The 17371-nt window shown below is 37.3% G+C and overlaps 1 protein-coding gene across 1 annotated transcript; it reads left to right on the forward strand.

Moving 5' to 3' along the window:
• The first annotated feature begins 13983 nt into the window (after nucleotides 1–13983).
• Nucleotides 13984–17058, forward strand: LOC136205805 (heat shock 70 kDa protein 1). The gene is made up of 2 exons (XM_065996599.1): nucleotides 13984–14303; nucleotides 15095–17058. Exons 1-2 carry the CDS (start codon nucleotides 14090–14092, stop codon nucleotides 16822–16824), a joined length of 1944 nt encoding a protein of 647 aa, XP_065852671.1. The 5' UTR covers nucleotides 13984–14089; the 3' UTR covers nucleotides 16825–17058.
• The last annotated feature ends 313 nt before the right edge of the window (nucleotides 17059–17371 follow it).

Consider the following 17371-nt stretch of genomic DNA (forward strand, 5'->3'; position numbering starts at 1 on the left):
TTTGGTGTCCTGGTTGAAGAGGATGGACAAGACTCTGACTTATCTAATGATCATATGGAGTTAAGTATGCCAAGCCTTGAATCCGCTGAGCCAGCCACCATCCTAGGGGATTCTGTCATTCCTCCCGTCGTCTCCAATGCTGTTGGGAGCTCCCTTATCATTGGCACAACAGGAAATGGGATGACTAATGAGGTTAGTAATTCGAAAACTTTGGTTGATATCCCAATTGGAAAATCTATGGGTGTTAATAAGTTGAATATGAAGAAGCCCAAGGCTAACCCTAAAAAGAACCAAAAGTCTTTGGATTCTTGGGATAAAAGGGGGCCTGCTAGTACCTCTTCAAGGCTCTCAGGAGCCCCGAATAAATACCTAGTCTAGGGTGTGTGCCTGGGATCAGTAGTCTTCAGATCTGATGGACTTTTTTGTTTGGAATGTTAGGGGTGCGGCTAGCAAGGCTACCCGTATCCATGTTAATGATCTTATTAAACAGTTTAACCCCTATTGCTTTGCTCTTCTTGAAACCAAGGTTAGTGGTGCTAAAGCAGATGAGGTGGTTAAAAAAATTAAGAGTTGGAGTTGTGTTAGATCTGAAGCTATTGGTCGGGCAGGGGGGATCTGGCTTTTTTGGAAGCCAGGTCGTGTTAAAATTGATATTATCAGTATGGATAAACAATTCATTCATAGTAAGGTTTGCTACCCTGGTAATAAACCTGTCTTTGTCACCTTTGTTTATGTCGATCCTTTTTTGGCTAACCGTAAGAGGCCGTGGGAGATTTTGTTTTCTATAAGTACTAGCATGGTGGATGCTTGGATGGTGGCGGGGGACTTCAACGATATTGCCCTTATGAGTGATTAGAAAGGGGGGGGGGGGGGTAATCATTATATCAACAGGTGCCTCAATCACAAGCAGGATATGGATTTATACGGGCTGTCTGACCTGGGAGCCGCTGGTCATAAGTTTACTTGGAAAAGGAATAGCGTGTTTGTTAGGTTGGACAAAGTTTACGCGAATGTGGCTGCGATTTATAGTTTCCCCGAGGTTAACGTTCTGAATCTCTCGTTCCGTCATTCTGACCATTGTCCTATCCTCGTTAAGCTGGTGAAATGTCATCGGTCTAAAGGGAATAGACTTTTTAGGTATCTGGTTGCCTGGGAGTCCCATCCTGAGTTCAAAAATTTTGTTAAAGACAATTGGCAGCCTCATTCTAATGTTCTCCTTGCCGCTGAGGGGTTTAGAAGGAATGTGGTGGGATGGAATAAAAACATCTTTGGTCACATTGTCAGAAGGAAAGATAAACTTTTGAGAAGAATTGAAGGCATTCAACGCAGTTTGGAGACCCGCTTTGACCACAGTCTGAACTGTCATCTTAGATCTCTCCAGAACGAGTTAGAAGCTGTGCTTAGACAGGAAGAGCTCCTCTGGTTCCAGAAATCTAGAAACGCTTGGATTAAGGATGGGGACTAGAATACCAGGTTTTTCCATCTTTCTACTATTACTAGAAGGCAGAGGAATCGTATCGACGCTATTAAGGATTCCAATGGTAATTGGATCTATGAGGATGAAGATATTCATCGCCTGGCCCTTGACTTCTATAAAGACCTTTTTAAAGAAGATGTGGTGGATCTGGATAAAGCTCTTTCTAGTACGTCCTTTCCTAGGTTGGAGGAGGATACTATTAAGGACGCTTTCCACCCGATTGACCAGAAAGAAATTGATTTGGCCTTCTCCAGCATTGGAGCGACCAAGGCCCCGGGGATCGATGGTATTCCTGCCTGCTTTTACCATAAACATTGGGAAACTGTGAAAGAAGGCATTTACAGTTTTGTTAAAGGTGTTTTTGGCGGGTCCAACGATATTAGGCTGGTTAATAAAACCCTCATGGTTCTTATCCCTAAAGTGGATAAACCTTCCTCCTTTTTACAAATGAGGCCGGTTAGTCTTTGCAATGTGTTGTATAAAGCTATCACTAAAATTGTGGCTAATAGACTCCGATGAATTCTTCCTGAGATTATCAGCCAGAATCAAGGCAGTTTTGTTCCTGGCAGGCAAATGATGGATAATGTGGTCATTGCTCAGGAGATGGTTCACTCCATGAAGATGAAGAAGGGTAAGAACGGGATTGTGGCTCTAAAGCTGGATCTGGAGAAAGCTTATGACCGTTTAAACTGGAGTTTTCTTCTAGATAGTTTGAAGAAAGTTGGTATCCCGGATAGCTGGAGGAGTTTGATCGAGGACTGTATCTCTTCTCTTGTTTTTCAGGTCTTGATCAATGGTGATATGTCTGATGAGTTCTCTCCCTCCAGGGGAATCCGTCAAGGGGATCCTATGAGCCCCTTCCTTTTTGTCATTGCTATGGAGAGGTTGTCTCACCTGATCCAAGAAGCTGTGAGTAAGGGGAGCCTCCACCCTGTGTCCATCAACAAGTTTTGCCCCCCATTACCCATTTGTTCTTCGCTGACGATGTGATGATTTTTGTGGAAGGGAATGAGGAACAAGTTGGTGTGGTTATGGATATCCTTAATTACTTCTGTGCTGCTTCTGGCCAAAAGATTAACATCCAAAAGTCTCGGATGCTTTGCTCTAAAAATATGGATAGAGGTGTTTGTAAAAAGCTTAGTGATCTCTCTGGTATTCCCCTTACCCACTCTTTGGGTAAGTACCTGGGGATCCCTCTGCATAGTGACAGAGTCTCCAAAGCCTCGTTTAGGGAGACTCTGGATAAAGCTAATGGGATGTGTGCTAGTTGGAAAGCCAATTCCCTTTCCCTGGCTGGCCGTCTTACCCTTATTCAGTCGGTCAACTGCGCTGCTCCTAATCATATCATGCAAGCCTGTAGATTGCCGGAACCAGTTCTTGATGAGCTTGACAAGATTAACTGGCGGTTCCTTTGGGGAGAGTCTGGGGAGGGGAAAAAGATTCACCTTGTCCCTTGGAAGGAGGTCTGCCAGCCGAAAAAGTTGGGGGTCTTGGTATAAGACAAGCAAAGGATAATAACAAAGTCTTATTAATGAAGCTCCTCTAGAGAATGTGGCAATGCCCTTCCTCTCTTTGGGTTTGTCTTCTCTATGGTAAGTATCGAAAAGACAAAATCTTTGGGGGCCCTAAGGAGAGAATTGTAAATTGTTCTTTCCTCTAGAAAGGGCTTAGCGATGTGTTTGCTGAATTCTGCTTGGGGGTTGGCCTGGAGGTGGGTAATGGCAATTCAATCAGTTTCTGGAATGATACCTGGTTAGGAGACAAACCGTTATTAGATGTGTGTAGACCCCCTCCTCCTATTAATGTCCGTAATTGGAAAATTGCCGATGTGGTGGACTCTGAGGGGGACTGGATTTGGTCCAAGTTTGACACTTTCTTTAACCTGGATGCTCTCCTTAGGATTAGGGGGGTGAAGATTAGTAATCAAGAGGAGGATAAGGATAGGCACTACTGGGCCCTTACTAACAATGGTGTTTATTCCTGCAAATCGGCCTTTGAAGCCTTCTCTCCCAACAGGTCTGACCCTCTCTCTGATACTTGGAAATCCATTTGGACCCTTAGAGTCCCCTACCGCATTAGAAGCTTCATGTGGCTTGGGGTTAAGGACAGGTTGCTTACTAACTCAGATAGGCACAGAAGGCATTTAGTGGCTTCAGGTGCTTGCAGTAGATGCAGAGGTCATGTGGAAACCTTGTGCCATGCTCTTAGGGACTGTCCTAAGAGTAAAGAGGTGTGGAAAAAAGTCCTCCCACATCATATTCTTCCCTCCTTCCTTGCCCAATCAGAGCATGACTGGTTCTCTGAGGGTGTTAGTGGGAATTTGCTGGCTAACATGGAACATGATGACATTTTCTTTGCTATCATCAGTCACCAAATTTGGAAATAGAGGAATGAGGAGATTTTTGGTAATAAAACGGTTTTTATTCCTAACTTGGTGGAGTTCTTCTTGAAAAAACTCTCTGTTATTACTGAGAGCTTCAAAGGTGACTCCCTTGCTTGTTCAACCCAGAAAAAAGATGTCCACCTCCTTGGTTGGAGCAGGCCTAGAGAAGGGGTGGTTAAGTTGAATACAGATGGCTCCTGCCTTAATGATGGGAAGATTGCTGCCGGAGGTGTTCTTAGAGATGCGGGGGGTGCCTGGCTGTCTGGGTTTACCCAGAATCTTGGGTTGGGCTCTTCCTTTTCTGCGGAGCTTTGGGGCATTCTCTCTGACATCAAGCTTGCCAAGAATCTGGGTTTAAAGATGTTATCTGTTGAATCTGATAACATGGAGGCCATCAATATGATTTCTGACAATCATGCTATTTGTCGGAATAGCTGTAACCTTATCAGAGCAATTAAAAGACTTTGCTCCTCCTTTGAGTTCATTAAGTTCAGCCACATCTTCAGAGAGCAAAACCGAATTGCTGATCGCTTGGCGGCGGCTGGTCATTCAGGGTTGTTAGGAGTCACTACCCTTACTGAGCCTCCTTCCTTTATCTCGTCTCTTCTTTTAGAAGATAGGATCAAAGTCAGCTTTCCCAGAATGATCCCAGGTTAAGTTTTCTTTGCTTATTTTTCCCTTTCCTGTTTCCACCAAAAAAAAAAAAAATTAAACCTTACTCTAAAAATAGAGTAAAACATTTTGATTCTTTATATATAGAGTATCAAAAGCCTTGCTCTAAAAATAGAGTAAGGTTTTAGAGTACCATTGAAGTGCAATTCTACTCTAAAAATAGATTATGGAGAATGGTTGGAGATGGCCTAAGTATTCAATTTTAAGTGTTGAATATTATAAGTGCTAAAAGTATTAAATGATGCAAATTAGACTTTTCTAAATTCTAGATTAATCTATTTGAAATATCTAGGATTAGTCATAAAAAAATATAATGTGGTCTTAATTTATACAAGTTTGTGGTTGTATTTTGTACAAGTCTGTGGCTCAAATTTGTACAAGTTTGTGATTCAAAACACTTCCATACTAGTATAAATAGGTGTTGAGGTATTGTGAGAGTGTGCAAGTAAGTAGTAAATTGAAAGAAGAAATTAAAGAGAGAGTAGGCTACTTAAAATAATCAAGCGAGGTTGTGAGTTTTTGTGTAGTGATTAAAAGTGTGAGTTCTTGTGTCATATGTTATTGATAATAAAGATTTCTCTATTAAATTAAGTCCTCTATATTTAACAAGTAGTATCAGAGCAGACGGTCCAGGACCGGTACGTGGTCGAGTGTAAGTTAGCGGTCAGGGACCGAGAGTCGAGTGCTTAAAAAGTTCACAATCGGGGATCGTGGTGGTACGAGATATTTTTAGCGCGCAGTCCAGGACTGTGGAAATTATTGGTTGGCGACCAAATTTACTTGGTTGATTAAAGGAGATAACCAAGACGTCATGACAGACATGTCTACCCCGGTAAGCACTCTGGAAAAACTCAATAATAATAATTATAGTACTTGGAGTACTCGTCTGCAATTTTATCTGCTCGGCTAAGATTTATGGAAGACTGTTGGAGGTAATGAAATAACACATTCGACGGAACAAAATGACCTTAAAAAGTGGAAGGTCAAGTGCGGTAAAGCTATGTATGCTTTATTAATTTCAGTGGAGGAGGATTTGCTGCAACGCATCAAGAATGCCAAAACCCCAAAGGAATCATAAGACACTCTAGCAGAATTTTTTTGCGAAGAAAAATGATGCCAAACTCCAACAACTCGAGAACGAGTTACTGTCGGTCTCGCAACAAGATATGATGGTGAATGAATATTTTACTAAAGTTAAAACTTTATGTAAAGAAATTTCAAAATTGGATCCTGAAAATAAAATCACCGAAACAAGGATTAGAAGAATTATAGTCCATGGGCTGCGTCCAGAATTTTACGCACTTGTCGCAACAACCCGTGGATGGGCTAAAGAGACAAATTTAAATGAATTGGAAAATATTTTGGCTAATCGAGAGGCCCTGGACAAACAAATATCTAAAGTCTCAGTTAATGATGGAGATAAAGCTCTTTTTAGTAATAAAGATAGAAATGATCCAAAAACCATGAGATCGAGATTCGGAGAAAGATCTAAAGAAGACAGATGGCAGAAAAGTCCACAAAGAAGGAGTTGGCAACAAGGGGGAGCTCACCACACTCACAACCATAATGAAAAGGACGAGAAGGCATATCGATGAAAGAACATCCATTGCTATGTTTATGGCAAAAGATGTCATTATGCACGAGATTGTTGGTACAAAAAAGCAGAAGGAAATGTTGTTACATCCGCACACCCTCAAGAAGGAAGCGAAGAAGAATGGGATTTCCAGGCTTCAAGTGCTATGGTAGAGTCGGTGATATGTGATCTAGTTAGATCATCTATAGAAGATGAAAAGAAAGGGCAAGTGTTTGCTACTGGGCAGCAAAAAGATGAACTAACAAGGCAGCTGAGTTGCCTTCAACTCTTGATCAACTCTGTACAAAAGATTGAAGATTATGGTGGTGATGAGGAACCACTCAAGGAGCCTTCCAATGAAGAAAGGAATAAGAGAGATTCCCGACATGAGTCACCAACTTCATATGAGATGCCATTAGTCAAGAAAGAGGTGGAGCGTAAACAACAAGCAATAACTGAGATGTTGTCACTAAGGAGGAAAGTCGAGTGTGAAAAGTCAGTATTGTCTGAGACATTGCCACCAAAGATGAAGGTGGAGCATAAATCAATAGGTCCGTCAAAAGGGTCCTCACCCAATGAGAGGGTGAAGCCTACGCCAATGCAGATTTCCAAGGTGCAGATTCCACAGAAAAAAGTGGAGCACAAGATGAACATATCCAAAGGTGGAGTTGTTACGTCAAGGAAATATAAGCAAGATGCTTATAATCAACAAAGGTTCATTAAGAAGGCAATCATCAAGGAGAGAGTATTGTTGGAAGCTCTAGTCAAGAGTTTGGGTGAATTAGCTAAGTTAGGGAGAGCTTGGCAATATTGGCTAGAAAGTCGACGACAACAATCGAAGACAGATTACAAGTATGTGTCGAGACGACGTAAGTTGAGGGAGACCAACAATAAAGAGTGAGGCAATCCCAACAGAGTGGGAAAATCCAATTGTATCATAAACGACAAAGAGGAGCGTGAACAAGTCGTGTTTGGTAAAGAAATACAAGTGATCGAAGAAGTTACGATAAAACAGCCTACAACACATAGAGAAACGTCTTTAAGCAAGAAATGGAAAAATGCTATGAAAGAAGATTTCAGAAAACAACTTGGAATCATAAGCAAGCACGAAGTATTAAAAATCAACGCTGAAGGGGGAGGGTATTGAAATATCAAGGATTAGTCATAAAGAAATCTTTAAAATGTGGTCTTAATCTATACAAGTTTGTGGTTGTATTTTGTATAAGTCTGTGACTCAAATTTGTACAAGTTTGTGATTCAAAACACTTCCATACTAGTATAAATAGGTGTTGAGGTATTGTGAGAGTGTGCAAGTAAGTAGCAAATTGAAAGAAGAAATTAAAGAGAGAGTAGGCTACTTAAAATAATCAATTGAGGTTGTGAGTTTTGTGTAGTGATTAAAAGTGTGAGTTCTTGTGGGGTAAATTACACCCATGGCCACTGAACTATATTCATTTTCACATTGTGGCCACTGAACTTTAATTCTTTCCGGTATGGCAATCGAATTTGACACTTTATTACACCGGTGGCCACTGTCACTATTGACTATCAATTTTCCACCGTTGACCCCCATTATGAATGGATGTCTCTCTCCCTACCCATTTCTCAATAATTTTCTACCCATTTTACCCTTATTAATGAGAAACAAAAAGCTCCATTGATGAAATTATTGAGAAACAGAAAGCTCCATTGATGAAAGCTGAATAAACCAAACCAAAAATGCTTTCACCAAAGTAAAGACAGAAAAACACAAATTCCAAAACCCCAAAATCAAATTATAAATTGAAAAGTTCATCTTGTGCTTTTCCAAAAGCAATTTTATTTATTAGTTAAATTCAGATGTTCACAAAGGAAGAAGACGAAAAAGACGATGGAGTGATGTTATTTGAGATTAGAAAGGGAAGAAATTGTGTCACTTGATCAACTCTCCTTCAGTTCTCCAATGCAGAAGCAAATCTCCACCTCGATAACCACCGCCATCATCTGCCACTGGGTTTACCATCGCCACCTCCATTACCACCACACTGCCGCTTCCACCTCCACCGATGAGTCCAAGCTCCGACACATGGTCGACATCGATAACCGCCTCTCCAGCTCTCCTCTGCCACCACCTCATCCTCCGCCTCCTCAATCATCTAGTTGGGATTTTTGGGATTCTTTTGTGCCGCCGCCTCCTTCAGCTTCAAGGTCTGGGGAAGAATGGGAGGACGTGACTACGACTACGGTGTCTGAGGAAGACGATGACTGGTAAATATATATATATATATATATATATATATATATATATATATATTAGTAAGGTAAAATGGGTAGAAAATTATTGAGAAAGGGGAAGGGAGAGAGATATCCAGTCCTAATAGGGTCAACGGTGTAAATTTGATGGTCAACGGTGAGAGTGACCACCGATGTAACAAAATGTAAAGTTCGATGGCCATATCGGAAAAAATTGAAGTTCAGTGGCCACAACGTGAAAATGGGTATAGTTCAGTGGCCATGGGTGTAATTTACCCAGTTCTTGTATCGTATGTTATTGATAATAAAGTTTTCTTTATTAAATTAAGTCATCCACATTTAACAAATATAACAATTAATTAATATCCACATAATAATAATTAATACACACTATCACATTTTTCTATTTTGTTATTAATTCTAGGGAAAAGTAAAAAAAATAAACATTGTAGTTACATCTGTTTTCGATTGCAGCTTCGTGATTTAAAAATTTACAAAATGATACATTGAGGTTTATTCTGTTAGCAAACACATACCAGATTGACCAACGGTGTTAAAAATCAAAGGGAAAAGAGTTAATTTGGTTTTTATATTTATTTATTTTATAAATTAATTCCCTTTATTATCTAATCATCACAAACAAACCATAAAATAAAAATTAAAAATCAATTATATCATCTTCTTCATCTCTTTAATTTTTTTTTTGTTATTTCTAGAGGATTGATTTTTGTTGTTGTTTGAGCGGATAATAGAGAAGTGAGAACAACTTCAAATTTTTTTTGGCTGCTAATAAAAATCGTTTTTTTACCTTTATGGATTTTGTAATAGGCATAGTCTGTATTTATGTAAGGTTTTATTCCTTACTTTTCTTGTTGTACTTGATGTTTTCGTATCTATAAAATTGATGTATGCATTTTTATAAAAAAAAAAAAATCTCATATCAATTTTATACAAATGATTTTTTTTTGTCATGGACACTTAACTTCAGGTTCGCCGATGGGAGCAGAAGGTTTCGGATCGTCACCGGAATGATCACCGGCGCTACCAGTTCCTGCAGCGGCGGTAAATCCATTCGTGAAAATGTTGGAAACGTGTTAGAGGAATGAAATTAGAGTTCATGCAGGGGGCAAATCCATTTAGTGGCCGCTGAAACTTTTCACACCATTTCCGATTTCAGTTTTTGCTTTCTCATTGAGAGAGATAATCGCCTTAGCATCGAAAACGAATATTCTAGTGGTCCGTTTTCGTTCGTTGAAGAAGAGTTTCTCCATTATCCATATTTGATGAGATGGGTTTGATTTGAATGGAAGAAAACGCAGTGACAACTCCTCAAAACTAGGAGTAATTATGCTCGAACCAGTTCCGGGATTCTTATTCTTATCCGTCCAATTTCTCAGGAATTTAGTAATGCTATCAGCGTCTGCAATTTTATGCAATTTTATGCAAAATGCATATAGCTATGGCGATTCTGCTGCATCTGAAAACGTTAAATTGAACATATAAAAGGGGTAATGTTTCATTTGGGTAAATGGTTTGGTAGGGAGAAACTGATTCAGAATCTCTAGTTGAGGATTATAAAGAAATTCAGACAATTCGGAACTGACTTGTATTTGTGAAAATGAGATTCTTGTTATTTCTATTTGAGTAATGAGTGAATGAGAAGATATTGGGATTGCAGGAAATGAAAGGCCGCAAGGAAATGGAAGAATCAGTGAGTGCGGAAAGTCCATGTATGAGTTCGTGTTCGAGTTCAAAGTCCATCAAAATTTAATTGATTTTAGAAGGGAAATTAATTTTAGTAAGAAAAATGAATAAAGAGGAGACAAATGGAGAAGATGGTGTATTTGATTTTTATTTTTTATTTTGGGATTTGTTTATGATAATTAGATAATAAATGAGGTTAATTTATAAAATAAATAAATATAAGGATCAAATTAATTTATTTCCCTTTGACTTTTAACACCGTTAGTCAATTTGGTATGTGTTTGCTAACGGAATGAACCTCAATGTACCATTTTGTAAACTTTTAAACCACAAGGGTGCTGATTGAAAACATGTGTAACCACCAGGTTTATTTTTGTATTTTTCCCTTAATTCTATTATTTTATTTATTTAAATAATCTTTTTAATTTTGATTTTTAACTATTTGACAAGTCATAAAAAAAAAGATCTAGAACACTTCTCCTAATTTCTCCTTCCTGCTTATTTATTTATTTAAACCATAATACATCACGTTTTATAATGTTAATTTTTCATTCAAAAAAAAGTTATAATGTTAATTAATATCACATTAATACCACACCATAACATTTTATAATTATAATGTTAATTAATACCGCACTATAACTATCACGTTTTATAATGTTAATTGATACTCATTTTAACTATTTCATTTCATATAACGATAATATAATATTAATTAATACACCTATAATGATAATAAATATACATAATCACGTTTTTCAATTTTGTTATTAATTCTATTATTTTATTTATTTAAATAATCTTTTTGATTATGATTTTTAACTATTTCACAACCCATCAAAAAAACCCCACAACACTTTTCCTCGTTTGTATCTGATTTCAATATTATTTATAGCTATTAACAACTTCTCAAATATTTCATCCATTTCAAAATAATTTACACGTATTAAATTACCTTAAGTTTACATAGATTTTGTTGAATGGAATGAGATATTCTTAAAGAAACCATAGAATAATTATTACCTACCCAATTGTAGTCGTGTTTAATACTGCACTTGCATAAGGAAAATTTGTATGCAATTTTTGTTACCGTGTGAGAAATCCTGTAAGAAAACAATAATCAAAGCTTGAATTGTTATCCATTTTTTTTTTTTTGGGTTTTGTTATACATCGCCCCTATTTTACTTATCGTCGCCTCCTGTTTGATATTTTTGCCCTTTTCATTTAAAAAAGTGAAATTCTCTCAACCCGAAGAACAAAACGAAGAAAAATCATGCCTCCAAAACAAGAAAAAATACTTGAACATCTAAGTTTCGTATTTACCAATAATCTGAAATTTAACGAATTTAACTTGAAACGATTTTTTTTTTTTTGTTGAATTTGCACTAAACGGGTAGTCCATGCGATCCGGTCCATGGACCGGTAGTATGAACTACCCATTTTTCCTAGATAGAAACGGGTAGGCTACCCGTTTTTCCTAGGGAAAAACGAGTCCTGAACCCGTTTTCCTTTAAGGAAAACGGGTTTATTTATTTAATTATAATAAATATTAATTATAGATAAATTATGTATTGATTGGATAGAAAAAACGTATAGATAAATTATTGATTGGAAATAAAAAATACGTATTGAAGTGTCCAATTAATTTTTATTTGGTAAATTATATTTATTTACCTTTTAGAACGTAAATTTAATTATACGTAAATTATGTATTGACTGGATAGAAAAAACGTATATATAAATTATTGATTGGAAATAAAAAAATACGTATTAATGCGTGGAATTAATTTTTATTTGTTAATTTATATTTATTTATCTTTTAGAACGTAAATTTAATTATTGATAAATTATGTATTGATTGGATAGAAAAAAACGTATAGATAAATTGGAAATAAAAAATACGTGTTGAAGCGTCCAATCAATTTTTAATATTTATTATAATTAAAAAAATAAATAAATAAACCCGTTTTCCCTAAAGGAAAACGGGTAGGCTACCCGTTTTTACCTGGAAAAAACGGATAGTTCATACTACCGGTCCATGGACCGGACCGTATGGGCTACCCGTTTAGAGCAAATTCAACGGAAAAAAAAAATTTCGTTTCAAGTTAAATTCGTTAAATTTCAGATTATTGGTAAATACGAAACTTAGATGTTCAAGTATTTTTCCTTGTTTTGGAGGCACGATTTTTTTTCGTTTTGTTCTTCAGGGTTGAGAGAATTTCACTTTTTTGAATGAAAAATGAAAAGGGCAAAAATGTCAAACAGGAGGCGACAGTAAGTAAAATAGGAGCGACGTATAGCAATCCACTAGACACATGCAAAATATCTTCTACATTTAATTTATGTTTTTTCAACTGAGTAATTAATTGATTAAATTTTATGTAAGTTCGGAAGACCAACTGAACATTCTATACAAATTGAAGAAGCTATTAAAACACTTTGAAAATTCAAAAAGTCAAATGAACTTTTTAAATAAGTTTAAAGGCAAATGATATATTAAACCATTCTTATAAGACAAACATAAATTTGGCATCCGCATCAACTATAGCGTGCCAATTAACGGCCAACAAATAACAGGGCGACTTTAGAATCGTTTTAAAAACATTGAACATGTGAATATCGTTAGTTTAGTATGTGTCACACACAAGTAAAATAAATGCTTAATGCATATTTACACCTTCAAACTTGACACATTTTGACAGATTTTTATAGTCGGCCTTAAAAACCTATAACATAATTATAGTTGACTCATTCGGACCTCCTGCACAGAAAATCATTGACCAGTCATCATTGACAAATGAGATGACATACAGAATGAACTCACACGTTTTTTTATAGCATGCACATGCCACTTCATCTGTCAAATAAGCCAACTACAAATGTGCGATAGGTTTTTAAAGCCAATTATAAATGCGTGATGAGTTGTTAAAGCTAACTATAAATATATAATAGTTTATAGGTTATTTTAAAAGTTTAGGGTGTCAATAGGTAAAAATCTACTAAACACGTATTAAGCCTTAAATAAAATTCACGTTCCTCATCAATCACGCCTTGAAGTATAAAAGCACGGTTCAGATTTTAATGAACTTTTAAACTGCATTACACACTGAAACCCCCAAATGCTTAAATTTTAAAGGGGAAATTTCAAATAAAACCCCAGTGGTTTTACTAATTTTCAGATAAAGGACTGTGGTTTACTTTTTGTCAAAACGAGGATGGAGGTTTTTAACTTTAACAAAATAAGGACTTTTTCGATTGATACTATTAAAATCACATTTGACGACTTCAAAAATGATATATTTTAAGAACTACTAATATTCTAAGCAACTTTAATTCTTCAACTTTTTTATTTTGAGATTGTTTAGATGATGTTTCGTAAAGAGAGAAAGTTAATGTTTAGAGAGAGAAAGTTCCAAAAAAGATGATTTTCGAAAATTGAAAATGTAGTTCCATAGAAAATATGACATTGAACAACTTTAATTCTAGAAAATTTTTATTTTTAGGTCGTTAAAGATGGTTTTAATAGCATTAATCCAAGTTTGAAACCTCAATCCGACAAAAAGTAAACCATAATCTTTTATCTGAAAATTAGTGAAACCACGTGAGTTTTATTTAAACTTTACCCAATTTTAAATTAGGAAAGCAAGAGTGTCCATTCAATTTATCTTACTTAAACTCATTTAAAATCGGACGGCTGTTAAATCAAATCTCGAGTAGGGATTTAAAAATAAAGAAAAGAAAAGAAAAGTGGGAGTGTGGGGTCCTTTCTCCTCTGAAAGCTGGCTAGTGTAAATAAATGTGGACACTACAACTACACGCATAATGCGGAAACAAGCTGGAAACCGTCGGATCATATATTTATGTATCCAACGTCTCAAACCTCCAAAATTTCGAAGATTCTCGAAACCTAACCCTAATATTATATAAACCACACTCGAATCTGTAATTTCCTACTTGAAACCCTAGCTCTGTTGGCCGCCTTGTTCAAATTTTCTTTTTTTTCTGCATTAAGTTATCTCTGTTCAGAAAACAGAGCTAGGCTTGAACAATGGCCGGTAAAGGAGAGGGTCCTGCGATCGGTATCGATCTTGGTACAACTTACTCATGTGTTGGTGTGTGGCAACATGATCGTGTTGAGATCATTGCTAATGATCAAGGAAACAGGACGACTCCATCTTATGTTGCGTTTACTGATACAGAACGTTTGATTGGAGATGCAGCGAAGAATCAGGTCGCCATGAACCCCATTAACACCGTTTTCGGTAAGATTTTTGTTTCCTTTTATTTTTGCTTGTAGATCTGATTTTTATGTTAGATCTTGTAGCTTAGTTTGAAGATTTTGAATGCAATTTTAAGTGCACTTGATTTGGAGAGACTCTAGGATCTGGTTAATGAATTTGAGCGTTTGTTCTTTTCAATTTTATTCAACCTTAGATCTGCTAGGACTTTATAGGTGATAATTGCTATGGAGTTAATTTTTAGTCTACTTCTAATGCTGTTGTTATGATGACAAATCTTATTTCCTTGGCTTTGCAACTTTTGTTGGTTGAACGTTTTCCTCTCTTGTGGAGTTAGTATGTGTTATTGATATGTTAAAATTAGGAGATACTAGTACACTGTCTACTGTTTATGCGCCTGCATTAGTTGAAACAGATTTAAGATTCTTGTACTTTAATATTTCCTATGTATATTATACTGTGTCGGTAAAAATAGGCATTAGAATTTGTTGATGGTGTGGTGATGCGATTTAATGAGAGCAAGTTGCAGTTATTCCGAAAGCATATGTAAATGGATTCATAGTAGCATGAGAAGGATTTCATAGTTTAATTATTAATTTCTTTTACGAGCTATTGTGCAGTTTAATACGTTGATGGAGCTGATTTACTTATAATTTTATATGATAAAAAGTTAGGTTCTATGTTCGATATTTAATTCTGTTTATTGAATGTTCTTCTCTGGTTACGTTTAACATATTTTAAAAGCAATTTATTTCCGGGTCTTTTTGAGTATCTATCTTCTTGTTGCTGATGTTTAATTGACACTAATTTTTCAGATGCAAAGAGGTTGATTGGGAGGAGAGTTACCGATGCCTCCGTTCAAAGTGATATGAAGTTGTGGCCCTTCAAGGTCGTTGCTGGACCCGGTGACAAGCCCATGATTATCGTGTCCTACAAGGGTGAGGATAAGCAATTTGCCGCAGAAGAAATCTCTTCTATGGTCCTCATTAAAATGAGAGAAATCGCTGAGGCCTATCTTGGATCCACTATTAAGAACGCTGTGGTTACCGTCCCTGCATACTTCAATGACTCACAACGTCAGGCCACCAAGGATGCTGGTGTCATTGCTGGTATTAATGTCTTGCGTATCATTAATGAGCCCACAGCCGCTGCAATTGCTTATGGTCTTGACAAGAAGGCAACCAGTGTTGGAGAGAAGAATGTATTGATTTTTGATCTTGGTGGTGGTACCTTTGATGTGTCTCTTCTCACTATTGAAGAGGGTATATTTGAGGTGAAGGCCACTGCTGGAGACACTCACCTTGGTGGTGAAGATTTTGACAACAGAATGGTCAACCACTTCGTTCAGGAGTTTAAGAGAAAGAACAAGAAGGATATCAGTGGAAACCCCAGAGCTCTTAGGAGGTTGAGGACATCATGTGAAAGGGCTAAGAGAACTCTCTCATCAACTGCCCAGACCACAATTGAAATTGACTCCTTGTACGAGGGTATTGACTTCTACTCCACCATCACCCGTGCCAGATTTGAGGAGCTTAACATGGACTTGTTCAGAAAATGTATGGAACCTGTTGAGAAGTGTTTAAGGGATGCCAAGATGGACAAGAGCACCGTACATGATGTTGTGCTTGTTGGTGGTTCTACTAGAATCCCCAAGGTCCAACAGCTTCTTCAGGACTTCTTTAATGGCAAGGAGCTTTGCAAGAGCATCAACCCCGATGAGGCTGTTGCTTACGGTGCCGCTGTCCAAGCTGCAATTTTGAGCGGAGAGGGTAATGAGAAGGTGCAAGATCTTCTTCTGTTGGATGTCACTCCCCTATCTCTTGGTTTAGAAACTGCCGGAGGTGTGATGACTGTCTTGATTCCAAGGAACACGACCATTCCAACCAAGAAGGAGCAAGTCTTCTCTACATACTCAGACAATCAGCCCGGAGTGTTGATTCAGGTATACGAAGGTGAAAGGACAAGAACCAGGGATAACAACTTGCTCGGTAAATTCGAGCTCTCCGGAATTCCTCCAGCACCCAGGGGTGTTCCACAAATCACAGTGTGTTTTGACATTGATGCCAATGGTATCTTGAATGTCTCTGCTGAAGACAAGACCACCGGACAGAAGAACAAGATCACCATCACAAATGACAAGGGAAGACTATCGAAGGAGGAAATTGAGAAGATGGTTCAAGAGGCTGAGAAATACAAGTCTGAGGATGAAGAGCACAAGAAGAAGGTTGAAGCCAAGAATGCATTGGAGAACTATTCCTACAACATGAGGAATACAGTGAAGGATGAAAAGATCGGCGAAAAGCTTGCTGCAGCCGATAAGAAGAAGATTGAGGACGCCATTGAGGCTGCCATTCAGTGGTTGGACAGCAACCAACTCGCAGAAGCTGATGAGTTTGAAGACAAGATGAAGGAGTTGGAGGCCCTCTGCAATCCTATCATTGCCAAGATGTACCAGGGTGCTGGCGGTGACGTGGGACCTGGAATGGAGGATGATGCTCCTGCTGGAGGCAGCGGTGCTGGTCCCAAGATTGAGGAAGTCGACTAAATTTAATCTGTATCTTTTTTATTATGTTAGGTTTTATATTTTTTTACCCCACAGAATTCATGCACTTTATATTGAACTTGTTATGATTTTTGGGCTTTGAATTAATTACAAGGTATATTCAAAGCCGAGTATCCATATTTGTGTTGGTTATTTATGCGTAATAGGGAATGATTGGAGTACTGATTTTGGTAAAGTATTCCAGTAAAATTTTATCCAAATTTTTTATCGTGATTATTTTTCAGGCATTTAAAATGGGATTTGATTTGTTTTCTTAAATTATACCTCATTTTCCTCAATGTAGACTGAGCTGGGAGGAATACCCTCACCTCTCTTCCATGTTATCACAGACTAATGTGTGTTGAGTTTGTTTCGGTGGCATTTCTTTACGTCCATATAAGCTCGATTCTTTTTAATTTTGAATAATTCTAGATTCTTTTTAATTTTGAATAATTCTAGATTAATGCTACTCCAATCTCCTTGACTTGTTCAAATTGATTATTTTACTCCCTTAACTCATCGAATGTTCTATTTACTCCCTCAACTTATC

The sequence above is a fragment of the Euphorbia lathyris genome, chromosome 9 (genome assembly GCF_963576675.1).
Source record: "Euphorbia lathyris chromosome 9, ddEupLath1.1, whole genome shotgun sequence".
In the NCBI taxonomy this organism is placed as follows: domain Eukaryota; kingdom Viridiplantae; phylum Streptophyta; class Magnoliopsida; order Malpighiales; family Euphorbiaceae; genus Euphorbia; species Euphorbia lathyris.

Coding starts and splice junctions, on each gene's coding strand:
- LOC136205805 (XM_065996599.1), top strand. CDS start 14,090: ATGGCCGGTAAAGGAGAGGGTCCTGCGATCGGTATCGATCTTGGTACA. Junction 14,304..15,094: donor CCCCATTAACACCGTTTTCG/GTAAGATTTTTG, acceptor CTAATTTTTCAG/ATGCAAAGAGGTTGATTGGG.